Source organism: Leptosomus discolor, chromosome 1 (genome assembly GCF_034619465.1).
Source record: "Leptosomus discolor isolate bLepDis1 chromosome 1, bLepDis1.hap2, whole genome shotgun sequence".
Classification (NCBI taxonomy): Eukaryota; Metazoa; Chordata; class Aves; order Leptosomiformes; family Leptosomidae; genus Leptosomus; species Leptosomus discolor.
The window spans coordinates 142686697-142714421 of NC_141391.1; the positions used below are offsets into that span (position 1 = coordinate 142686697).

Here is a 27725-nt window from a genome sequence, read left to right on the forward strand (position 1 = left end):
CTTTGTTTGGCTATGATAGTTTGGGTAAGTTTCAGAATGGTGTATTTTTTTTCATTGATTGCCTAAATGGGGAAGTTTTTGCGGTAGGAGTAATTACCTATGATAAACTCAGGTTTTGTTTGGTTAATATCCCTGATCAACTTGACGGTTTTTTTACATGCCAGTAAAAGTTTGAAAGTAAAATATGTCCCTGTGCAAGATAACCTCTGTAAAATATATGCATCAGTCAAGTTTACACCAAGGCAGATAGAACTTTAGTGGCACGTATGACTACACTTTTCACATCATATAAGTGTCTCAATGCCTTTAGCATCAAGTCTACAGGTTTGGAGCAGGTCTTCTGAACTAAGTTCTGTCTCATCTATGAGACAAATGCAAGACAGGTACAAATGAATTCATGTGAATGAACTTTTTTTATTTTTTAGTTTGGGCACTGTTCTAGTTTTCTTCCTTAGCTATAAAGAGACCTCCTTGAAAGTAGTCACCCAAATACAAAGTTTTGCTTGGTTATATTGCCACAGAAAATTCTTAGGTTTCTGTAAGTGAGACCATCATTTTACCAAAGGTATACAGGATTTTTCATAAATGCATAAGAAGCATTAGAGAAGACATAACTAAAATAGCATGCTGAAAGGTAACCTAAGTTCCCTGCTGAAGCGTATAACTTCCATTTGAAGGTGCACAGCCACAGAATTTATGTATTTAGCTTCTGCATGACTTTGAGGAACATATTGCATTAGAATCACTAAGATATTATGCTATAAAGCTGGAATTATGTTCCCTCTTGAATTCATTCACATACATCAGCATTTTAAATTAAAAGGAATTTAAATTATCTCCTCAAGAGTTTAAACTTATAGAGGTTGCTTGTAAAGGCACATCTGCTCATAGTTGCCTGGCTACTCCTACTTGAGATCCCCAGTCTACTTTCTATGCATCTCCCATTAGCAGTATCCTTTAGTGTGGTAGCTGTGGTACTCCACACAGTGAAGGGAGTACGGGTGCTTGCTTTACATTGCATGGCATTAGTGTCAATAGGTATTGTACTGGCACCCAGGGCAGGTCCTGGGACATAACAAAAAGAACTTTTCCCAGCTCACCTTTCTTTAGCAACACGAAGATTTTTTTAACACGTGAAGAGGTCAGTTTAGCTTCCTCCACATAAAACACCTAAGATTTTTGAGGAACATAAGCATTATGAGCCATTAGTTATTACAAGCCATTGGCATTTTCCACTGCTCTCTCAAAAAAAAGGGAAAAACCATACATGCAAATGGTGTGAAAGAATAAACTCAAGTGAAGTTACTGGTAGTCATCACCTCCACTGCAGTTGGAGTGCTGTGCTGTGGTCCCAGCAAGTGTCAGCATAAATGTCAGTCACAAGATTACAAGCAGCAGTGGGTTTTTTGAAGAGGATGTCTGGCAAAGCCAGAAAGGGCAGAGACCTGCTTGTCTTATTCCCTTTTCTTCTAATTACATTTCCCTTGATAATTGCAGCACCTGAAATTTTCATTTACTTCTGTGTCATATCTTTAAGATAATTTATGTAGTTAATAGGGCGGTCGTACTCTTAATACTGGTTCATACCATTACTGCTCAATGCCAGAGTAATTTGGGTACAGCACATTACATTTTGTTAACATTCTGCTGATATGGTGCCTTATATTCATAGTTTGGTTTGGAAAGTAGCATATGGAAAATGGTCCCTTAGCCTTACTCTCCGTCAAAGGTACAGTGACAACTAGTGAGAGCAGCTTTTCATTTAAGATAATAAGTAGCTTTTCTTTGTTTCCTGCGCATAAATAAAGCTGTCTGGATTGGATTGCTCTGGGATATTCCAGAGCAATAGTATGCATGCTGCTTAGAGTCTGTCAGAAGTAACTAAAGGATTACTCTCAGTAGGCTTTAATTTACTACTTTGGTATCTCCACTGGAAAAAAATGCAAAATTATGCAAATAGATACATAGATAACACATAGATAAAATTATGCAAATAGATACATTGAGTGCTTAGACCCTCTATGAAGAAGCTGACCCAAGCAGATAGAACATTTTAACTGTAATTCCTGGGAGTGGCAAGTGATACAAGGTTTTTAGGTGATCAGCCAGATATACTTCAGGCTTTTTAGGGGAAAATTTTTCAGACATTTCCGAAAATTGAATCCTTGTGGGATTTCAAGTCAAGAACCTCAGGAAAAAAGGCATTGAAAATTACTATTTCATTTTTAAAACAGAGGTTATCATCCTCAGGCCTTTGTATAGACTGCACCTTCTGTGACTTGCCCTTTGATCCCTGGGGCCCATACTGCCCGTGCCATGGATACTGAACTAGAGTATCTGTCCTTTCTCCTATGCATGAGCCCTCAGTGGGCATCAACTTTGATTTTGGACCTTGTGCCTTCTACTTCCCTCAGGAATCCGACAGTGTCCCATTTTGTAGAATATGGTCAGAAGAATAGGTGACGCCGAGGAAAAATAAGCACATCAGCCTTGGTAATTCCTGATGTGATTAGAGCCCTTACATCATATGGCTGAGCTACCTCCTATTTGCACAAGCTTATAGACATGTGCATTGGGAAATAACAAGGAACAGCTGGCACCCTCTGAACTCATATCCTATCACAATAACATGCTCATAAGCTCACGCAAATAGTCTGATCCCAGCCTGTAGGGTATCCACTTTACTTGCCTTGAAAATATCTCTGAACTGAAAATATCTCTGAACCTATTCCACTTCCCTTCAGAGTCTGACCAGTGAGGAATAAAGTGACTCTTCTTGATCTCAACAATAGAAATAAAACATAAGAAAAAAGTGGATGTTAATACAGTGCTGCAAAGAGGCCTGTGTTCTCTACTCACATGTGAAAGTCAGTGCAGGACAAAATTCTGGTCCCTCTCTGGTTTCCTTCTACCTTCTGTGTCTCTCTCTCAGAAAGATGTCCTACTCCAGAGGAATCAAACTTTCTTGATTTTTGTCAACAGCAGGCCATAGCCTGTTTGTCAAAGCCAGTCCACAAGCTGTCTGGAGTCAAGGGACAGAATTTTAAAAGTTGGTTATTAAAGTATGTGTTGTCTTTTAAAAACCCTTAAGTGTTTACTAAAGTGGTTTATTCTGAGCCGTTCTTTCTCCCTGATGGCTTTCTCCCTGCTTCTCACCAACTTAAACAAAGAGTAAACTTTCCAATAGTCAAATTTCATAATTCATTATACAGCAACTTTACTTCCATCAGACCCCTTACATGACTCTGCTTTCAAGCTACAACAGCTTACTCTCCCAGTGTTTGTAACTAGAAACAAGTGCATGTTCAAATAAAAATACCATTTATGTGTAAGCAGAGCTGTCAGAAAATGGAAGAGATCAGATATAATCGCAAGACACTATAGCTGTGAATCAAAACAAAAAATATCTTTGCCCTCTCCATGCTGAACACAAGGCAAGTACAAATCTTTTGGCTGAGGTCCATCTTTTATCCTAAAAACAAGAAAAAAAATAAAAGCAAATACCTCTTACATCTTTGCATGCAAAAATTGTGTGACACAGAATGGAGAATGGACAGAGGAACATCTTTGCCTTGCATGAGAAGTCAGCACCTAAATAAATTCATGAACATGAGAGACTGATTTGAAGAATGATGGTAATGAAAATGCGAGTCCTCCAATAACTAGATTGCTGCTTTTAGGAGGAACAAAAATAGTCTCTCCCTATATACGTGTAATTACACATGCAATTAAATGTTCAATTAAAGTAGCTGAATTTTCTTTAAATTGTCTTCTGACAAACAAATTCTGAGCTTTTTCCAGTGCTTCTGCACAGTTAAAGCATCATGAGATCATGTGCCATTTTCAGGAAGCAAGCAGATAGCTTCTTGGTAAAGACAGATTTGTGTGAATCTCAAACTGCTCAAGTGATTTATGGAAACCAGAAGATTTTCTGGGTAGATGTTGCAGCAGCAGCAAAGGATCTCCCTGTCTCTTCCCCTTCCTAAAACTCCCGTTCCTCTCACAAAACCCATATGATTAAGAAAACAGAGGTATTTGCCAAAGAAGCAACCAAAGGCAGCCAGTGGGTGATTTAGGACTATGAAACAATAGATGCAGCTGCTTAAACAAAGAAAAAAGTAACAAAAACAACATTAAATGAGAGGAAAATTGGGAGTTTTGTCATGAAATCAGTGGTCATGTTCAGTGCTTGAGTACTGACAAGAGTTTCTGAGAACACATAGTTTGTAACCTCTTTGGGAAAGCACCAGGAAGACTGTTACAGTGCAACCCCGTAAATGCTCCTACAGGGAATTCTTTGGCATATGAATCAACCATATGCATGGACTATGCTGCAGAGATATCAGGTAGACTTGTAGTTGGTGAAAGGAGGCACAAAGGAAATTTTCTGAATTTATTTGATATGAGTGACAAATAGAAGACTAAAGCCAAAAGCGAATGTTAAATAACAGAGTGCGGTTTGAGGTTATTTTTGGTTTGGTAGGACTTAAGCAAGATGCAAGACCATCTGTGTCCAAAAATACCCTCATAAAGATCAGGATTGAGAGAGGGAAGACTGAGTGACTCATGGAAAAGCAATGGACAAGTTCAGTTTATCAAAAGAGCTGCTTGTTTTAGAAGAGATGGATAAGACTAGGAAATCAGACCAGAGCATGAGCTTCCAGGTAGCTACAAAAACATTTTCAAAATAACGACCTAAATGTGGGTTAAAGAAGGAAACATTAAGGCCTGTCTGCAATAGCCTTATTGCTGAGGCCACAGTCATTTTATGTGATTAAATCGATGTTACCCAGTCTCAAGACAAAGAACAAATAAGAACAACCCAATGTGAGGAAAACGGTAACAGCATCTGGCAGGCAGCTGCAGCAGCTCAGTAGAAAGCTCTGTGTCATGTCCAGCGTGTGGGGGGCATAGTCTTCTGGCCCAGCGCTGATGCCCTGGAAACAAGTGTTTCAGAGCTAAGACTGGGAGGTGACCCAGAATTAGGATTCTAATTTTTTCCACACTTTTTTAAAGGAAAGAGGGAGTTGACTGTTGCTGGTGCAGATGCTAATTTGGCATGCGATAAGATGACAGAGCACCTGACTAAGGGGCAAAAGGAGGCATAGAGAGAAGAAAAGGGTCAGCAGAATTGGTGGTAAAACCATAGGTGGTGGAGCAGTTGTTGGAGAGACAGAAAGATGCTGTTCACCAGCAGAAAATATGTAGGATTTGGGAGAGGAAAAGATAGAAAACTCTTGGTGGTGGGTGGCTGCAAGGGGTCAGAAGCCTAGCGAGGGAATCAGAAAGAAGAGCAATTGGACACTGACTGATAGGTGTGTATGTCGACTGGGCATCAGAACAGCAAATTTTAGATATATAGACATAATTTGATTCAGTCTTTCCAATAGAGAATTGAAGTTCCAGGAAACAATAAGGAAAAATGAAATGATAAACCCATGGGATTTAAAAGAATGAGAGGAAATAAAAATTTTAGATACCAACACAGGTGAAATTTGTCAGAAAGAAAAAAAATGAAAGACAAAAAAAAGGGAAGAGAGAGTGGAGAGCAGAATCCAAGAAACAAAACTGTGGATAACATCTGCCTTTTAATTGTTGCTGTGAATTTATCTAATCCAGAATCTGTGTGAAACTTTCACTGCCCCTTCCCTATTTTGCGGGGGAATTGCCTTCTATTTTTTTTAGGTTAAAAACATACAATTCATTTCTCTGCTGTAGACTCATTCACGACAGACAAATATAATATAACAGATTATCTTCCATTAAAAAATTGCAGACTTGGGTCAACTGCCATGTAACTCATTCAGTTTCATTCCCTCCCAAGGGTTCCATCTATCCCCACAAAATAAATTCATGTGTACTAAGTTAGGGTTTTTTCATGACTAGGCAATATCCCTGTTCCCTGGAAACTTGCAGTTGTTATTTGTCTTTGTGAACCTCCCCTTTGAAAATGCCAAATCCTTTAAATTAATGCTTGGGAGGGTCATATTTTGCATTTCAGTTGTTGAAAAGACCTTGCATTTATTCAACAATATAAAGCTCCCTGAGGATCAGCAACCACAGTTTATTATGTAAAAGTGTGCTGTGCTTTCTGTAATTTGGGAGTTGACTACTCACATAATCATAGCTACCAACATTCAAAACTTACAGTATGTTTTCCATTCTGTTATTATTGCTTTTTTCATCATAAAATACAGCTCGGTTTTTATATGGCTAGATCCTGCTCTCAGTGAAGTATTTGTCTTCCCTGGTACAGAACATGTTCCTGATTGGTTAAAGTAATGTCTTCAAAAAGTTTTGGAAGGTTAATTTTTGGTCACCAACCAAATTTCTTTGATTCATTATCAGCTATGAGGCATTTGAATTATCATGGGCTGATTGTATTCAGCTATCCTTTTCAGCAGGAGCAGCTTTATCGTAGGAAAGCTAGCATAGCTTCAACAGGATTTTAGAGAGAGCATCAATATCTTCATCTGTCCTTAATCCAATTTTACTTTTAAATTTTATTTCACTAATTCAAACAAAATTTTTAGAAGGAAACTGAGATCTTTGGAAATAAACACACAGCTTTCCTGAGGAGATAATAATTCCAAGGCGGGAAATGAAAACAATTATGATTAAAAGTAAATTGAGTTAATATGCTATGTCTAGGGATTCTTGTATCTTGGTCCAATAGTGCACAGCTTGCTCACTTGCCCCTGTGCTCTTCATTGAGATTACACACAAAAATTGAATACTCTAAGAGCAAGGCCTTGTTTTTAGTGGGACTTAGTACAGAGAAAATGCCCAGGGTTGTCAGCTCCCCCGCTTTTATCTCATTTATACATTAAGAAACACTGAATTAACTCCTTTAGTGTTGCTATTGTGTGTAACCTTCAGCAGCCCATATAGCTCTTCTGTCTCAGCTCCTCCTGAATAAAATGCAGAAACATTTAAGTGTAGAATTATTATGGTCGTTGTGTCCATGTGCATAGCCAAGGTAGATAAGTAGTCAGCCAAATGTTTTTGCACAATTCTCTAACACCGTTTTAACCAGAATGCGCAGCTCTGCCTGTACTTACATGGTCATTGTTACCACCTGAGTTTCCCAGAGTGTGATGTCCTGTACTTTCCACATGCTTTGTACAACAGAGAGACTTTACTTCTTGTCCCCAAGTACAGATGGGAGTCTTAACTGCACACTTATTTCTCCCTCTCCAGTGTTTTATAAAAAACATTTTAATTCATAAAATTAAAGTAGAAGGAAAACTAACTTTATTTTCTGGGATTCCTATGCCTTTTTTTTTTTGGGGGGGGGGGGGGGTGGGGGGGGGTGGTGGGAGCAGGGAAGAGGATGGGTATTTTTTGCATTTAGCTCAGCCTAGACTGTAAAAGACTATGTCTCCAGTCCACTTCACATTCTGGTGTCACAGTCTAAGACAGCTTGCACTGTTTGGGTTCATAGCATTGCACTAACATGTTTTTAAGTTTAAAAAAAGAATTCGGTGTTCAGCAAAAATTTAAAATGGAAATCCTTTCTTTTCACATTAGATTTAGTAAATCCCTTCCCTTTCACAAATGAGAAATCAAGGCCTGAACTATTTTGACAGCGTTTCTAAGTTTTTCACTTTTGAAGCTTTTTGTGTTTTATAAATCTAATTAACTGTAATAAGAAAATAATAGGACATAATGTTTGTTTTACAAGGTGATTGATCTCTTGGCAGCCTGGCAGACTCTTTTATTGATTGGTTGGTGGATAATGTCAGAGTGGATATGTCCTGGAGGAGAATAGCTGACACCTAAATCCATATGTGACAGATTACCATCTGTGTTGGAAGACAGGTTTCTTCATAAAATTGCAAAGATAACAGGTGAAAATGGAGAAAGTGACATGAGGAAAATGTGTTGAAACCTGCCTCAACCTTTCCATGCTCTAAGAGCATTTACACAAAGCTCTCTATTTTGTGGGCAGCCTGTTTTCAGGATGAGGGAGATTAAATTTTAATTAAACTCATTCCTGTCTGCCCAGTTGAGTTTTAATTCTGTTAATTAGGAAAATGCCTTGCCCCACAACCTAACCATAAAGCTAATTAAACAGAGAACCTTCATTTGCTACTTAGTGGAACTTCAGTTCAGTAATGTTTATCATACATTACAGTTAATTAGCACTGTGGGAGGGAAAATGAGGATGTCGCTGAAGTGCAATACTCGAATTAGAGGTGGTGTAATACGTGCCTTATTTCATTTTGTAGCTATCTGATGCAGGGAAGTCACACACTACCCTGCCTGCCTCAGTTTCACATTTGTTAAAGGAGAATTAATTAAACTTATCTCTCCTGCAGAAGTATTGTGTAGGTTTAATGTAATGAAGCTGATAAGATGCTGGCCTTTGAAAGCCTCAAGTAGAAAACACTGCATAAATAGAATTGTTCCTCCCTGAAACATGCAAGCATGTTAGAGACAGTGAACTACACTGGGAGAGCGCAGTCACAGGTGGAGTGGTGGAACAGCACACATACTTCCTAAAGTAAAGACAGCCACACAGTTCTGCACATACCCATGAAATCTTCCAGGGCAAAACACTACCAACCTGGAACAGGCTGCTGTATCAAACCATTCAGAAGCCCAGACCACAGATTAAAAAAACCTGTAATTTGACTAAAAAACTTTGACGGTGACTGATTCAAAATGCTTTGTTCTATTAGAATAATCCATTTTAAAGGATTGGTCCTGAAAATATCAAGTGATGATTACCAATACCCCATTACACAGATGGAGTAAAGCAGAAAGGTGTGACAACTTGCCCATAAACCCATTATGAAGCTGGAACTAGAACTTCTAACTCCCTGTAAAGTACCAGACAACAGCTGGCTTGGTGTTTTCTGAAGGGAACAGCAGAACTGAGGTTCTACTTTGATTTAGATTTTCTCACAGCAGCACTGAACCCAGTAAGTCTGATGATATGAAATTATCTTTATACCTTAACAAAGTGTCCCTGGCATACATTATTTAAAGCACTATGGAAAATGTTATTTAGAGCATTGCAAGTGTAGCCTGATAGGTTATGTTTATGTTAATCCCAAGATACTTAATATATTTCAAGTTTTATTTGCAAAGTGACAGACAAATAGTAAAATAATTGTAATCTGAGCATTGCTGCCTTTGGTAGTATTTGTAATGTAGAGCAACATGTGTTTTATGCAAGCCTGTGCTGATTGACACACTGTCTAAGTAAGGTAGACTGTTAGGTTGTGCACTGGGCTTGGATTCAAGTGTGGATGAGTGAGTTTGTTTTTCTGTGCCTCTATTTCCCCACCTCTGACATGGGGTTAAAAAGTTTTGTGGCTGCTTTATAAAGTACTTTGTGGTCTGCGTGCATCAGGGAACTAATACCTGTGTCAACAAGGCAACACTAGTTACAAGGTTTGGGGGACAGTGGTGATTTGTAGAAGCATGAGAAAAGAGAAGGAAAGAAAAACAAAGGAAAATTATGAAAGGAGGGAATAAGAAGAAGTAGCAGGCTAGCCCACTTTGCAGAAAATATGCCTGTATTGATGTCCACTGTACGCTAGTAATAGCATTATTAATCCTAACATGCTGTCATTAATAAAACCAAGAAGTTTCTGTGATTATTTGAGGTTGATCTGGAAGTATATTATTTTCCTGGAGCTAGGTAGCATTTTAAAACTGCAAAGGATTAGACAGACACAATCAGTTCAAATATTTGTCCAGCCATTGAAAGGAGAAGCTTCACTTCCGCCTGTGATGAGGCTTTGGAAATCTCCATATCCATCATTGTTCAACAGCTAAGTGAAGATTGCACGTTGATTACCCTTTCAGATGCCTTTAAGCAGCTTATGTGAAACTTTAAATTCTAAGTTGCCTAAAATCCCTGCTTTTTAATTTGTTCCCTGACTTGTATGCAGCAAGGCAAAACTTTATATGCACACAGGCGCACATGCACGCGCACACACACACACACCTTGATCAGAACCGGGTCCTTCCAAACATGAGTTACGCTGAGTATATTTTAGAAAGGTACAAGCAGAACAGGAGCAGTCATTCCCATTAATCTTCATGAGGACATGAAAAGAAAAATAACAAACTGCCCGTTCCCTCTAGTCGAATTTTGACTATGCATCTTATCACAAAGCATCTGAGCTTCTGTTCCTTTATTTAGACCTGAAAAGCTTTATTTAAAGCTGATTCCACTGCCTCCCTCAGTTTTTGAGGTCCTCAGAAAACTTAGGATAATCACTTATTTCAGAAATATTTTATTTATTTCATCTTCATTCTAAAATTATTGCCCCTTCCAGTCTTGTGAAATTAGCTTTTGGGTGTCTAAAAGAATATGGAGAGCTTTGTGAAATAACTAGAAAGAATGGACATTTTAAAAGAGGATTTGGATCTGTGTACCGAAACTGTGACTTACTAGCAAATGCCATAAGGCCTTAGGGTCACATAAACAGATCCAGAGAGTAGTCATGCTTGACTTCGCCACAGTGTCTGTCTCGATGCCAGACCTTTGCTTATGGGGTTTGCTGCAAGCCTGGACTTACGTTTAACAATGCACATAGAGATGACAGCAAGTCACAGAAGCTGGAATGGAACTTCTCCACTATTTGTGAACAGCAAGACAACCCAGGGTTTGTTTCTGGGTTCAGATGGGCCCACAGCTTTTGTGATGTTGTTGTTGAGTTCCATCTACAGACTAACATTTATGATTGCTTTTTTTCCCCAGATATTACAACTTTAAAGACTTTAGCTACCTTTGTGCAAATCATGTATTTGCTTTTGTTTGTTTTTAGTTGCATAGGGAGAGGGGAACGAACCATTTTCAGGGCTAATGAGAGGCTTGAGTGCTTAGTTACCTGACATTTTTGACTAGTGAATTGTAATGCTTCTGTGGTTTTTCATTGGCCTGTATTTTCCATTTATGTGTGTGTCCCATTTGTGCTGGGCACATCAGTTGGTATTTGTAGCAGATCAGCAGCTTGTATGAGCAAGGTGTAATTTAACAATATTGACTTACTGCATTAAGAGAAATCCTTTGGGATTTCCTTGCTAATGCACTGAAAGCCCATCACACCTCCTAGTCTGAAATGACCAGCACATTGTCTGAGCACTGATCATCACGGCATTTTACATACAACCCCCCATGGAGAAATACAGTTCTTATATACTTGTTCATTCCTGGGGATACAAGGGAGCAGAGCACTGTGGAAAGTTTGAGCCATTCTTCTGCAACCTGCGTCATCAGTTGAAAAGGAGCCACTTGAGAGCTATGTTTGAAGACAACAGGTTTATGACTCTTCTACAGACAGTCCCAATAATAGTATGGGGATGTTTGACTAAATAATTTCAAAGCGAGTAGATACCATGGTGGGTTTCACTGCACTTTCTTTCCCTACATGATAGGCAGACAAGCATAGAGGTCCAAACAGGCACTTGACGAAGCTGGGTATCAGTCAGTTTAAAGATAAATGTGGCCTCACCTTCTCACACAGTGGAATCATTTATTTTCACATGGCTCATAACACACATTATTTATAGCTATGGAAAGAAAAATAGTAGGGATATAGACTTGGTGCAGTTTTTGTGAACCAGTTAGACATGATACGGTTGGATACTGCTCTCTTCCAAGTGAAATGCAGCAATGCACTGCTCTCCATAGAGTGAAATAATTTTTACATGCCTTGTCAGTCTCGCTATGGCCATGGAAAGAAATACAGTGAAAGCAGAGACATTGGCACTGTTTGTGTTATTTAGAATGTTTTTGCAGCTAACAGTTTTGACCTCTATTCTGTTTTGATGGTCCTGGTTTCAAAAGGCTGCGTCACGTTTTCCAGCTAGAATAAATGAATAAATACTTTCTTTTCCTGTGGACTCTCCCAGGTTTTACCCAGATCCTGCTTCAGAATGATTCCAAAGAATTGTTGATGTAAAACTGATATGCTGCATTGTCAGAGGAATTACAATGATTAACAGCTTCAAATCTACCCTCTGAGGCCAGGAGTGTTTCGCTTTTGTCCCTTATGGTCTTCAGAGACTCTGAAAAGAAAGTTAGTGAGACCAGAATTTGGAATTTAACATGTGAAATCCAGGGGCCATCATTTAAAGCATCAGTCCTTACTTCAGAATGGTATTTGACAGGCTACAAGTAATTTCTGCTTCAGGCAGTCTCAGGCGGAAGAGTAGCCCAAAGGTCATGTTGTTCTTATCATGGGTAGAAGAGATCTTCTTCATGATGGATGACTGCTCTGTGTGTTTATGATGCATAATATATTAGTAATTTTAATTCACAATTCCATTTGTCCAACAGTTTTGTCAGGGCAAGCTAAACTGTAGTTAGGAGCACCTGTGCTGTGCAAGACCAGCAACACAGTCCCAGTTGCACATATGGGAGCTGGGAGGAATCAATTCTACAAATAGAAATGCCAGCATGCAGGAATTGGGCCAAGGAGCCTTGTGTTTTTACTGCTGATCCTGACCTGTGCTGGAGATCAGAGCTGAAACCAAATGAGTTGCTGCCTCCAGTCTCACAGTATTATGTAGAGCAACCCTCAGTGTGTTCTTCACCAGATTCACCAGGTTGGGAGCCTAAGGTTATCTGTTCTCGGCTAGCCTAGTCACCAAAACTGGAGAACCATAGACAACAAACACAACTCCTGGTGTCAAATCACTTTGAGAACTTTGTTAGCTGAGACATAAAGATTTGAGCTGGTTTTGTGCGAAGCACTCGGGGCGTAATACCACCACAGCTGCTACCTACCATTTTACCCTGATGCTTTTAATAGAACTGAATGCAAAATCCACTCCTCTGCAGAACCAGACACAAAAGTATAACCAGTAGTATTAGGTCAGAAAGTCTCAGAGAAAATTTGCTTTCTCTTTGCCACAATTACAACTCATAAGCAAACCTTTATAACAATATACATTGTTCTTGCTTGAGTAGTACATCCTCCTGAGCATGTTTCTGTCAATGTCAGGGCAGCAAAGTGCCATTTAGAAAAGAGGGCTGAATTTGCCTCTCAGCTATTAAAATTACTAGATTTACCTCCTCACTCCTCTTGCTATTCTTTATACTTTACATGCAGAAACATAGTAAGAGCCGTACTACTCTTCGGTGTCAGTAATCATATGTTTTCAAAATTGAATGAATGACATCCACTAAAAGTCATCCTGAATTCAAATAATTTTTAAATGTGCCATTCATTCACCAGCATCATGCTGTCTTTGAGAAATTTCCATCTCCACCTAGATTTGCATTTTGTAAGATTTGCTTTTTAAATGGCCAGCTGTTACCTCAAAGTTTCGGTGCTCTTACAGCAAGAAGCTTTTCAATAGGAAACATCAGTCTCCACTCAGTTTTCTGAAAGGTCTTGTTTTCGCTTCCAGAAGTAGGCAGCCAAGGCTCTATGTCATATTACTTCTTCACTGTACACATCCCTAAAAAGGCCTATTTTTCAGCACTGTTTTTCTCCTGAAAAAAAAACTACTTTTTTCTTTTTCAAATAAATGTGGATCCATGGTTTTGTAAGTGGGGGAGGATGGAAAGATGCCTTGTATTTCAGATGAGGTTCTGTGACTTATTATATACTTATTGCACAAGCTTTTGTGGGTTGTAAAAGGGACTGGCCATTCCAGTTCTTCAACACCTTTGGGAGAATTTGTAAGGTGGAGGAAGTAGAATCACCAGTCTGCAATTCAGAACAGAGGTCTTACCAAGTTCATCAATGCACTTCATAATCAATATTGAAATGATCCCATCCTTCATATATATATATGGCTTTCAGATAAAGGCAATAGGTGCTCTGCCTTCAGAACAACTAAGGAAGCAACATTTCACATGCATTCACAGTTGCTCTTCTGTTATACCAAATCAAAAAAGTTAGATACATGAAAATGGATGTTCAGTGACACTGTGTTCATAAAGGACAAGCTAGCATATGATGCTAATTCTGAACAAATGTAGCTCTACATTTGTTTACATAGGGATAATGGAAGTATTTTTTCAGAATTCAAATGTGGTTTACTTTGTGTTTGTTGTTTCAATTTTTCATGCGTTCTTGGGTTTTGATAGTTCCTATGTAAGGTGAGGGATTCACGTCTTAATACAGGCTGAAGTCTTCTGTCAGGCAGACCGCTACATCTACAAAGAAGCTTCCCTGAATGTTCTTTAATGTCAGTGCCTCAGCTTGGGTCATCTGGTGGTTCTGGTTCTGAGAGAAATACCCGTGTCTCCAGAACAACTCAGCCCATAGCTCTTTTGCAAGAGCCTTGTGAGAAAGGTTTGGGAAGGGATACATCTGACCAACCTGATTCCCAACAGGGACAGCAGCCTCCTTGGGGACCTGAATAAACTCCTGTCATCCCCCTGAACTACTGAATTGCTGTCATAAACTAAATTTTTGCCTGTTCATTCTTTGCAGACATTGATGAGTGCTTGGTAAACAATGGTGGCTGTGACCATTTCTGCCGAAACACAGTTGGCAGCTTTGAGTGCAGCTGCCAGAAAGGCTATAAACTGCTCACAGATGAACGGACCTGCCAAGGTAATACTTCATTTATTTTACTCTTTGTATAATGAGGATGTTATTTTCAGTGGATTTTTTTTTTTTTTTTGGTAATCAAGCCGTTTGTACTACAGGTTTTTATCAAACTGTCGTAGGAAGTAAAGATAGAAAAGGCCTAACAGATACCTGTTTTCTGAGGTGGGGTTAGAAGTTTTTTGGAAATGTCTTCTTTCGATGTTTTTAGTAGTAGGAATGCCAGTGCCCTGCTAAAGTGCGAAAATCCATGTGGTGTAGTGGAATAGCCTCAGGCAAAGAGCCTTATGCTCAAATCCTCTAATTTGCTATGATCTTACTGGGACAGAGGCTTATCTTATTTACTCTGGAGTCATTTAGAGTAACTTACTGGAATGGAGCATTTGCAACATTTAAACTGAAAAAATAGTCTAATTTGTGAGTTCATCTTTGGCTGACAATCTGTTTATGGAGGGATAATGGAGGTGTTTTGTGAGAGTTCAGATGAAGCTGTGTCTGTCATGATTTCTTATCTAAGTCACATGATGTTTTACATTCTATGACTAGTTGACTAATTAAGTGCATAACCATTTCCAACTTAAGTATTAACCATGTACCTTTGGACAAATGACACTTTAAGCATTTGAGCTCTTAAACTTTACTCTTTAAAAGCCTCCTAGAAAAGGCTGGAAAGATGAGCATGCACCAGTAGAGAGAGAAGGGGAAGGAGGACATATTCAATTAAAATTTTGTGCAGGAATTGCCTTTTTATTAATACATAATTCTTTGCGTGGGTTTTGAACTCAGAAAAGTTATGAAGTCCAAAACAGCAGTACTATTTTAGAGCTTTTTAGTTCATCAACAAAGGGGAAACCAAGGTCTGAAGATACATACGTCATTCAAAAAAGTTTTCCATTGCATCGCATTGGTACTTCCATCATCTGAGAAGCCTACTCCACCCCGACTGTGTGCTTAGACACAAAGGAGTCAGTGCAAGGTTGGTTTCAAGCTGGGACAGGATGGGAAGAGCTGAGAGTGGCACAGTTAGTGCCACATGACTAGGCAGAAATAACATTGTAGGATCATGTCAGACCAGGGTAAGTTGTCAGATTTTGATGTACCTGCTAAAAATAGGGACAAAATGTTAAAAAGAAACGTTCCCTTCGTGATGTATTTAGAGATGGTTAGGAATACTTTCTGATTCATTAATTTCGTGTGTCGTGACATGCTCTCGTGGTATCAGTCAGAGGTTTCATCACTGAAGTAGTTGTAATTACACCAGTGAAAAACTCAAAAGTCAAGCCCTGCATTCTTGTCAGGCAAGAGCTGGTGCAAAATTTACTTGTTTATTATGCAAAGTCTTAGTAATGGGTTTTGAAAGCTACCTATAAATTATCAGATATCTATCGTGATAATGGGAAACTAGAATCAGCTCTGTAAATGTTCAGCTGAGTTTTGTTTGTTCATGTGCCTGGGCTACTCAATGAGTGAGTCGCCAGCAACAGAACATACCATGCAAGGAGTGAAGCAGCAGCTGATCTTCTCCCCCTCATGTGATCAGACATGGAAATATAAACCTGATCTAGCCATCCTATTTTTTCCATTGTCAGTGAGTAAGGGCAGGCACTCTGTCGGACTCTATGGGTGCTTTGACTGATTCATCAACTGTAGTTTATCTGTTGCTGCGACAGGTAGAGTAGTGCAAGCCCAGAGGATTTTTGGGCTGCAGAAGTTTCTCCAGTTCCAGAAACGCTGGTTCTTCATACTGGGAATTGGGGAGGACACACTTATTTCCTGTTTGAGGTCTGAGGTGTTTGGGCCCTGGAGACTGATGACAGAAAACACGGTACGATGCCTGCTTTGTGGAGGGAGCACTGTGATAGTTTAGTTCCTGTCTGGTGCTCAAGGTGATAATTGGTGTCTCATGCAGTCAGTAGGCCTGCTAATAAAGAAAGAAGGAAGGTGAATAGAGATTAAGAAATCACTGATGTATGAATCACCTGTACTTTGCTTCTTCCGCTGCAGAAAGAACATAGTTAGTGGAAGTGGTTAGAGTTACTAATGTCAGGTCTGACAGAAAAATGTGGTTTGGGGTTAGTGACTCTGCTGGAATATAAATCATCCACGGGTTTTTTTGGTAACAACCAGTCAACACTGACCATAGAACATTACTGAGAGATTCAGGGAAATTTATTTTCAGCATATTAGCCTTTCCAATGCGTGAAACAGAAAAGTCTAATTTGTATTTATAAAAGATGCTGTTCGTGTTACATCTGTTGTTTTGATTCATAATAGAGTTTCTATGACTTGCAGTCTTGCTGTCAACTTTGCCTTTCTCCTTTGGTTTTCAAATTTAAAATGAAGATTTCTTTCAGTTACAAATCAATGTTTTTACCAAATACTCGTTTAGGACCTTAGAAGTCTACATCATGTGGGCCTGAGTCCTGTTTAGTTCAGGTGGCCTCCCTAGTGATAGGGAGCTCATCTCCAAATGAGTTCATCATCATCGCTAACATCAAGGAGCAGATTATGATAATCTTAGGCAAAATGCCCATGGAAACAGCTGGTACGCTTGCCCTTTTACGATCTGCAGAACCCCTGGATAAGTCTATGACTGTGTCTTATTCACAGGAAAGAATCAGTGAAGAAGAACAAAACCACAGACATACAGTTCATGCTGGCAACATTTTTCAAACTTTAAAAAATACAAGTAAGCTGTTGCTACATAACTTTCTTTGTATGATCTTTAACTTCAGCACCTATACAACAGGCAATCTTACATGTTTCAATGAAAAGGTTCCTTCATATTCCCTGTGAAATTCTGAGGTCGTCCCACCTCACCTAATTTCCTTGATGTCCTTTCATTGTAGAGGTCAGAGCTGACTTCAAGATTGCAGGGGAATTGTATCAAAGCCTCAGACTTCGTTCTGGTTGTTTGCAGAGCTCCCACCCTATCGTACCGAGTGCCTTACACACATTCATACTCTCTGTGAAGAGGAAAGTATTTCTCCCAGTTTTTCAGGCAGGAAGGGTGAAGCTAAATATAGCATCTTGCCTAAGATCACACATATGAATGCCTGGACTGCCTGGAGAATAAACCTCCAGTTTTTGTGAATCTGCCCTCTGTGAATCTACCTATTACCAGAATTTTTTTTTCTCCTGTGTTTTTGCTCATACCCTAATATGAAAATTCATTTGGTTTCAGGAACTCTGAAGCTTGCTGCTTGCTTGGAGCCATTAGCTAGCCACCCTGCATGTAGAGTGCTTGGGTATGAAGCCCTTGATTTGTAAAGGGCATTAAAATGTTCTGCATTTGTCCGTTTAGAGCTAAACCATTTTTAGCCCTGGCAGCAAAGAAAACCAGTGTCAATCACAGATTACTTCTGCTAGGGAGTGGTTCTCACGCTGTGGCTCCTTGTTAGACAAGGAGAATGTGGGGGTTTTCCTTCCTTTCCCCTCCCCTGCATTCCAGCCGTTTAAAAGGAAACTTATTTGTAACCCAGAAGGTGAAGAATCCACATTGCCCTGCCAGTGATATTGTGGAGACTAATACTGCTTTCCCAGTCTCTCTTTTCACACAAAGTTAAAGATAGATTTTTTTACTCCTTTGATGGTGAAATCACTGTGCAAGAATACCAAAGCCATCTATTGTGTATTATTTTAACAGATCCCTTAAATCTAAGGTATTGTAAATTCTTTGATACAGGAAGAAACGTTTGTATCTGTTTATATAAACCTAGCAAAAGAGGCCTGCATCTCCTTTGAGCATGTAATACAAATAACATAGCTGTATTTATAGCAAGGAGAGCTTGTGTTTGTAACCTTTGTGGTAATTAACAGCAGGACAACAACTCGGCTTAGTTTTAGAACCACATCAGCAACAAAACAGCAAGCAAGACTGTTTAAAGCTGCAATGGATGTGTGTAAGCGCAGACATAATTACCTTAATCCTCAGCCAATATGAGTTTTAAAGCCAGTTAACTTAATTGCTTATTCAGTTTCTGTTTGTTGTGCAGTGATCTCGAAAAAAAATCAACAATAAGCAGTCTCTCTGCTCTACTCAAGTTCAAGCTTCATTAAGCACCTAGAAAAATGTGTGAAATTCTGTCATAAATAATTTTCTGTTCCTGCGGTAGGAATTGCCATTTGCAAAGCGAGACAAGGAGAGACAGCACATGCATTTGTTGTAACTCTCTCCAGGGAGAGGTAGAGTTGGAAAGATGGGATACATTCAGAAAAAAAGTGCTTTTAGTGGGAACATCCGATGATCAACATGTGATACTTCAGCCTGCTAACTCTGCACTCGCGCCCTCTGCCCTTCTCCACCTCTGTCCAAAGTAGAGCCAAATCCTCCTACACTGAGGAATTTAAACTTTTGCAGGGGGCAGTTCAAGGCGTTTGCATCATTCTAGTCCACTTATAGCCTCCAAAGCAGGCTTCAGTGATGCAGGTTTATACAACAGGGAATCCCAAACAGAATTTGCGCTCCCTAGCTTCATGATGTATCGGATTTTCCCTCTAGTGATTTTTTGTGGGCATATTTTGCTAGAGGTTTGGGGTTTTTTAACACTGCAAAGCTATCCAATAGAAGTCCAAGTACAGCTGATCTAAGGTGGTTTTTTCCTCTCATTACAAGAGAAAGACATGAGCATATCCACTATCATATTTGTGTATTTGGACTTCTCTTTCTCTCTTTTAAAACAAATGTGTTTCTTATATGCCCCACTGTATCCCTGCTTCCTCTCTTCTCGGCTTCACTTCCAGACAAACCTTCAAAAACTTAATGCTCGTGGAGTAGAGCAACTGGAAATAAAGGCTAGAGCCAAGGATACTGTGAGCAGATATTGAGGCAGTTTTCTTAGTAACTCTGCCAGCATATCGCAATGCTGACCTGCAAACCACCTCAAACCTTGTCCAAGCTCTGGTTTCTTATTTCTCAGGTTGTCTCTGAGCAGACTTGATGAGTGCAGCAAGTTTTGGGATAGCTTTCTGCTGTGTTACAGGATATACCTCCCAACTCTTGCCATCCCCAGCTGGTTTTTACTCGCGATCTGAACCCAGCCTCAGGCCTTCTGTGTTAACCCACTGCACCACAGAACCGTAATCCCTGCAATTCTAAAATAACACTGTTAAATGAGACACTGACTTTTCTTTACTGCCAAATAGGTCTTCATTTCAGAGAATATGGTGTGATTAAGACCTGGCTGACCCTATGATTGATCTGTTAGTAGAGGGATGCTTTACATAGGGTTCCCAAGGCAGAATTGTTAAGAGAAGCCTTCTTTCATTCCAGAATGAGAGAAAGAAGGATAGCACCTTGAAAAATATAGTAACTGTCTATGATCTAAGGATCCTACAGGCCTGGTCTTGAAACATTGCCACATTAACTGGATAGGTAATCCCCCTCTCATAACATCCACCTTTTCACTTATTTGTACAAAATACACACTATTAGCATTTCCCAGGGCAAGATTTGAACCTCCCAGCATGATGACTCCATTTTGGAAATGGGTATGAAATGAGGGATTAATCACACAGGGAAGGACAGATAGAAAGTGTTTGTGGGAATTATTTTTGGCCTAAAGAAGCCCACAAAGATTATCTACAAAGATCTCACTATACTCTTCTGTATGGAACCATTGATGATAAATATGGCTGTACAGGACCAGTTTAATCCCAAATAAATCAGTGCACCCACACTGGCAGCACTGAATCACCAGACATCTAGACATCTTTGACATAGAGTGACCAAATTAAAAAATAAAAAAGATGCCAAAGAGGTTTGCACCCTTGGATTACGTGACAGTGACTTGCCACCCACATTTGATCACGTAAACCGGTAAAGCGACTGGCCTTGTTCCAATTGCATAACCTGATGAAGGTGTCAAGATGAGGATACACCCCTTGCATTTATTTATGTAGGACACAGTCACTCATCTTAGATTACTTAACTAAATGTGTGGGTAGAGGTCAAGGCTGGAGCATCTGTCCCTCTCTATCTCTCATTGCATCATGAAAATGGAGGACAGGGAGAATCCCATGTCTTATGTCCCAGTTTTAAAATTGTGAGGAAATTCCTTGAAATAGCAGGACAGGAGAATTTTATGTCGTCATTCTCCCAGCCAAGCCAAGCTATCTTTTTACTTTACTGCTACTGCCCCAACTCTTGCTCTGAGTTACAGCTGAGTATGCCCTAGTGCGGTCCTAGAGGCAGTGAGCTGTAAGAAATGTTGAATGGGTACAGCTGCACCATACCGCAGTAAAGAGACTGGTTAAACCCTTCGGCTAATCCGTATCACTGCTAGAACTAATGTTTCATGTAAGTCAGTTTAAAAGACAACAGGTGAGGCCCAGACCCCTCAGATTCAATGCAGCAACGTTATGGTTTGGCCAGCTTTCCAGTGAAAAATATTGGAAGTTTTGTTGTTGTCTGCCCCCTCTCTTTCCTTTTCTCGCCCCATTAAATACATAAAAGAAACAAATGTTTGCTAAAAGCAACATTATTTAGCCTTCCCCATCTTTCTAGAGTGGCAATACCATACAGCTTCACAGCCAGGTGACACAGTATAGAGGACACCAGAAATTTTACTGCTTGGTGTGGGGTTTTTTCTTAATATTTAAAATACATTTTTACCTGAACCCGCACAAACTTCTCACTGAGGTTGTTACCCTCGTGGTCAGGACTGAACTGTAATGGGTGGAGAACGTTGGCAAGCCATTAGGGTGCTGCTACCTGTGTCCTTGTGAGGGAGGTAGCAGCGGGGATCCCAGAGAGCATGTTTGCTCTCTGGAGTGAGGAGCAAGCAGGCTTAGAAGTCCCCTTGCTGACTTTTGCCTGAGTTTGCATGTGCATTTGCTGTAAGTTTGAGGTCTTCAGCAGTCACAGAAAACACCCAGGGCTTCGTTTTACTCTCACTTATATCAGAGAGAAGGCTACTGTATTCAGCAGTTACAGTGCTATCACACTAAAGGAACCCACTGATCCTTATTGTCTTACACTGTTTGAGTGGGGTGAGTCAGTGCCAGTGCAGGGGTGATAAATGAGAGAAAGAGAAATGAAGGGACTCAAGGCATTCCCCTATCGGCTCATTTGTATGATATACATGAAGGAGAGTGATTTTGCCCTGATGCACACATACACTCATCCACATCAGATAGGCGTGCTGTAAGATATAAAATACATTGACTTGATATAGGCTGATTTTCAGCCAGTCTGGCTCAGTGTGTTTAATTGTGTGGACACCTGGTATATAAAGAACAGTGCTGGTTCAGCTGCCAATGTAGCTGAAGAACCAGGGAGAATCAGTGGTGCACTGGAGGAGATAGTGGGAGCTGCTTGTGAAAATCAGGCTAGCTTACAGGAAGATTTTGCTGTCACTGATGGTGTTCATTCCCTATGCAGATTTTCTCTAAGGCATGCTGTGTCACTGAGCCTTACAAAAATATCTTGCTTATGACAAGCACCATATTGTTTCTAGCATCAGATTAAAAAAATACTTTGCTGGGAAGAAACATGTTACACTGTCAATAAAAGCAATACTTCTCAAATCCTTTCTGTTACACATGGTGCTTGCTCTTGGTGTCAGTGAGATTGTGAATAGTGGTACAGTCTGCCTCTGTGAGAAAAAAAGGGTTGCAAGATCATACCCAGAAACAATAAATGCCCCAGGCATGAAGTAAAAACAGCTCTAGCCAGTACAAGTTTGTTTGCCAAGTGATAGTATCTCCCATGTTGGTTGTAGCAATTAAGTCTGCTGAAACATGAAAACAAATACATCACCCCCCCTCCAGTTCTGCTCTCTACAGCACAGTGTTATCATAAGTTAAAGGCGAATTTTCTTTGGTTGCTGCTCCTTGGAAGGAATATTAAACCTCACAATCTAGGCTTTGAATCAATTTCTAATGGGATGAGACTTAATGTGGGGAGGGCAGATGGGACAGATTATTCCACCTCTATTTTCCCATGAAGCTTCTGACACAGGCTACTGTTGGAAGTAAGATACTAGATTAGTTTGACCTCAGGTTTCATTCAGTATGATAGCTTTTATATTCCTATGTTAAACTCTATAAAGCATACTGCTATCAAATTGCTTTTTACGGCTCTGTCTGGCCCCCTCCTCTTGGTGATATGTGTGGGAAGCCAAGCAAAACGTTCCATTACTGTTTAGAAAGAAAATTTGAGATATATTTTTCAGTTGATGCTGTAGGATTTATGATGTGTATAGTGCAGAAATGATTTTACTGGACTAGAATCATGTTATGTATTAATGAATTACCAGGATATGAGTCAGCCTTGGAATAGTTTGAGCAGGAAGGTAGCATTCTTCCACAAACAATAATCTGTTGATAAATAGTGCTGAAAGCTGTAATTCAATAGGAATTGTTTTTAAAGAGAACCAGAGAAAGAATATATGTACATATATTCTCCACTATTGCAGTAGTGCACATTGAGATAATGCCATATTACTGCTCTGAGTCATTTAATCACATTGATTAAGGTCAGATATACTTTACAATAAGTGCTGTACAGAATCGCAATAAAATGACAAGCCTATCCCAAATGTTGAGAAGAGTTTCATTTTCCTGTGCTTGCAGCTACCCTTCTGGGCCTTTAAAAAATGCCCTGTTTTTTTTGTTTTGTTATAATGAGAATAAAAGCCTAACTTACTGAAGCAAAGGGGTGTGATTTTCTTCCAGTAGCCATGTTATGAACTGCTAGTACTTGTTTTGGTAACTTGGAGGTAAGGCCTCAGTTAGAACAGGTGAGATGAAAACAAATATCTAAGCTCAAATATTAAGAGGCAGTGGAATGGAGGAGTATCTTCTGGGTTTTTTGCTGGATGGAGTTTTTTTGATGCGTATTTGCAAAACATTTCTGTTAGTGTTTTTGGAGGGATACCTGCCATTGCTCGACTCCACAGAGGCCTTTCTGGGCAGAGTTTTTAAGCAAGCCTTTGAAGCAGAGCCAGAGAACAGCAAGTCTTGTGTATATTCAGTGGCCACTGACTTCAGCAAGAGCTTGGAGTAAGCTGGGAACGCACAGTCAGGTCCACAGGAGGTGAAGGGAAGTGCTGCAATGGAGTTTTCACTTGAAAACTGAAACTGTGTTGCTGTACTTGCTCTTTCAGCACCACCAAATAACAGTAGGCACATTTTCACCCAGACTGGTCCCTTGTTCCTTCAAGAAGACTCACTAGCAGCTCCTACTAAAGGGTGGCGGAGACAAACACCTTACCAAGGAGAACAGTTTCCTCTTTTCAGAAATAAGTCTAAAAATCAAATGTATTGCAGGATAGAGGGAATATTCCTTGCTTGATACAGGGAGGGCAAAGCCGTTTTTATGTTGTCTCATCAGGCCGTTAAGCTGCTCTTACAGAGTTCCTGTGTAAATAGTGGCTTCAGAGGAGTGCAGACTACTAAACATGTTTATGTTTGTAGGAAAACAAATAAACCTGCCTGAAGTTTTCTTTAATGCACTTCTACTCTTGATATATGGCTTCTCGTACCCCAAGCACTTGAAGTAGTAGCACAGTTTATTGCCATAATAGCAGTAGGTAACTCAACTTGTCTTTGCCTTGGAAAATGATTGATTTTGGAAAAGGATACATGTTTGCTTATAAAATCTTGGCAATGTTTTGATGAAAGTACTTTGTTTTCTTAAAAAATGTTGGGAAAGTATTGACTTTAGTTGCATTTTAGATTGTCCTAGCAAAACAATAGTAAGAGGATAAACGTAACAGGAGCCAAAGCCAATTGCCTCCTACTGGGTTCCTTAGATTAATAGAGGAACCTAAGCACAACAAAGCCCTCATGTAATGGAGTGGGGTGGGAGGGATGGGAAATATCTAGGACAGGTGAGCATAGACCCAAGAGCAAAGGTAGTGTCTGGGAAGTCTGCAGACAGTCTAAGCATTGACACAACATCAGTCTCCACTTTCAAGATCTTCATCACACAGAAACAGCCCTTTGCCTTTCTTGTCTGTGTTTCTCTTTCACCTCGTATCACAGCAGATTCAGCCCTCAAAGCCTGGACGCCCTTGAGTTGCTGCTAAGTGATTGTGTCCAGTTGTCACATGTAGAAATGCCCATGCAAGCAGGTTGGCTCAAGAGGATCTTTATTTTTGTACCATAAATACTTTTGTTTCAAAACCTTGTGTCAAAGGCAATCTGTACATAATGTGGGGAGGCTATGAAGAAAATAGAGTGAATGTCAGAGATGTGTCAGGGATGGTGTTCCCCCACGTCTGCCGAGCAATGCATTTGTTAGCACATGCATGCGCCTTTCACGTAACAATGAAGATGTAGTTGCACAGACTGATCACCAAAGTGCTCATAAAGGACACTGAGAAGAGCTCTCATCCAAGAGCCGCACATCCTGATGCCCACAGTGCTACAGCTTTGTTGGTGCTAGCACACGTAACAGATTTGACTTATCACAAATACCACTGACTGCAGTTGCACTTTCATTCTCCAGGCTAAGCATTCAGAAGTACAGTTTTAAGTTGGGCTCATTTATTGCAGCTATGTTGACCTTTCTGTGATTTGCCGTCACTGAAAGGTTGCAAATGTACTTAGACTTTCTTTGGCACGTGGTCTTTCACCAAGTAGTTTCAGCCGTTCCTGATCCAGTAGTGGGTAGATTTTGTAGGTCTTAGGAAAAAACTGTGATCTGACAAAGTGCTTAGCTCAACTCATTTTCTATTGATTTTAAAAGTAATAGGTTCTAGAAATGAACAATACTGTTGGATGTACTTAGGCATTTTTTATGCTGTTAGCTTTGGTTTTATTTAGAAGACAGTGGTTCAGATCCCTATAGTGCATTTTTAAGTCTGTTAAAAATCCTTTAGAAAGCCTTTTAAAAATTGTTATTCACAAGGATAACAGTAAGGAGAAAAAGTAAGATGAGAGCAACTGCCATGAGCTTATGGTGAGGCTAAGTGTGACACGCTCAATAGTGAAAACCAGTAAAGATTTGAAATCTTCCTTTCCTTCCTTATAGAACACCTCCCTTGGCTCTCTTTGTGTCTGTGACCTTGGGCAGACCTACTGATTTTATACCATTGTGGCTAGTTATTAGTAGGGTTTTTTCATGTTCCATAAGAGACCCAGCAAACTTTCTTACTTGCAAAAACAATTCCTTTTTTTTAAACTTCTCTATTTGAAACTATCTGCAGAGCTGCCTCTAGTGATTGTCACATCTCTCTGCAAACCCTCTGGGGAGATTCCCCTGGCTGAGGGTTCTTCTGCCCTTTCTGCCCCCTTCCCCTATTTGAGAGCAGATAAAGATCCTTGAAGTTTCTTCTCTTGGAGTTATGTGAATACTCAATCTGAGGGCGTCTAGACGGTCTGTGTACAGAGGGTATGTACAGAGGGTGCCACATGGCCGGATGTATAGGAGTCTTGGCGTGCAGGCTCGTGGGGGGTGATCTGTCCTCAGCTGCAGCACAGATCTGTGGCCTCTCCCCACCTCCAGAAGCTCACACATCTGGTGCTGCTGGTCATTAAATTGAACACCCAGTTGACTAAGGTTATCTGTCAAGTGGTTTCACAAACTGGGGGGAGAAGCCGTGGCAGGGTTGGTTGAAATATGGTCAGAAACATCAGCAAGCATTAGGCTAGGGAGAGTTGTGGATGTGTTTCCTGATGTGAGTGACAAAGTGAAGCATATGCGCAGAAGAAACAAGCTTACCTCATTAGATACGAAATGTGCTGTTGCCTGCCACTCAGAAAGCCTCAGGACCCAGCATTGATTTTCTCATTCCTCTCTCTGCTAGGACAGCTGATCAGATTCAGAATTGCCAAGCAGTTCAGCTCAGCCGAAGAAATGGAAGAAGAGGGAAGCTTGGTTTGGCAATTCCGAGGCCAGGCAGTCGCTTGGGCAAAAGCTGCCACTGCTGTTCTCCAGCTCTCCTTGCAATACTGAGATTTGACAAGTAGTTTTGCACAACCGTGTTTAAAATATTAGAAGAAATTATTATCTGCCAAAACGGAATTTATCAGATAATCCTCTACCATTATTTGGTTTTGTAGTTTGGTGCTGCTTACAAACAAAGAAGGTGGTGGAGTCCTTCATAATGCTGCAGGGAAAAATGTTGGAAACCTTTTTTCTTTGCCCAACAGCAGAGAAATAATAATTTAATAATAATGGTGGTGATGATGATGATGTATTTCATTATGTATGAAATGTAAAAAAGCTTGGGCCAAGTCCCACCAACTATAGTCAAAGATACCCCCAAAGACCCCAAAGTTAGCTGCCAATTTTTGCCTAGCTGAAATTGCCAAATTCTGCAGTTTCCATCCAAAACCATAAATCTTCCCAGCCCCTCAGGCAAAGCTTTTGGTGATCCAAAAGCAAGCAAATAGTTTCATGGCTGATGCATGAGGCAGAACAAAACCATACTCACTGACTGGGGGCAGAATTGGCTCTGCAGTGCTAACAGGAAGAGGAATGTATGGTGGTCAGTCGACTTGGCACGTGTTAAGGGGAACGCGTAGGGAATAGGTATTTACTGCATTAAGATGTCGTTCTGCAGCCCCATTTCTGCAGGCTCTGAGGAAGCCCTGAGGGAAGCTTATGGAAGGGAATGAGCTTGCAGACTCTGTGTGGAAGAAAATTAAATCGGGAATTTCTGAAAGAAACTGAAAAGAGAAGGGAAAATTAATTTGTTGGTACATGAGATCACATAAAACTCCCTTGGAAGGGTTCCTAAAGAAAGGATTGTATTTAGTCTGGAGAGGGAGCAAACAGTTTAGGACTACAATTTTATTGCCAGGTCTCGTATTTTAACCTGCTTTCCTTTTGCTTTCAAATCCCAGAGACAGCACAGTGGTTCCCAGAAAGTGCAACTGATCCTTTTTGATAAGGCCTGATAGCAGAGATAAAGAAAACGAGCTGCCATTTCCCTTTAAAGATTCTCCCAAATGTACTGTCCTGTTCTTCCCAACGGCAGTTCCCTTTGCTGTAGCTTCTAGGTAAACAGTGGGAAACCAGTTGCTCTGATGTTAATGAGGGTGATGAGTTTGCTGGGTTAAGAGTTGTCCCCTTGGTGTATGGCATCAAAGAAGGATCTGACTGCTGCAGTTCCTCTAACCACTGAAAGGGCCAATGAATGATTACTGTCTTCTGAGCTGAGCTGCTCCGGCAATATGAATTAATAAAGGCAGCTAGGCAGCCCAGGGGAACTACTTAGTTGGAATCCTGCTTTCGTGTGTGTAACC

General features: G+C 40.2%; 1 protein-coding gene across 1 annotated transcript in view; it reads left to right on the top strand.

The window, feature by feature from the left end:
* Positions 1–27725, top strand: part of SCUBE1 (signal peptide, CUB domain and EGF like domain containing 1) — a 210388-nt gene that overhangs the window by 145946 nt on the left and 36717 nt on the right. Inside the window, exon 9 of the mRNA XM_086466297.1 lies at positions 14412–14534. Coding sequence (XP_086322423.1) covers positions 14412–14534 — 123 coding nt within the window. The remainder of the gene's footprint in view (positions 1–14411; positions 14535–27725) is intronic.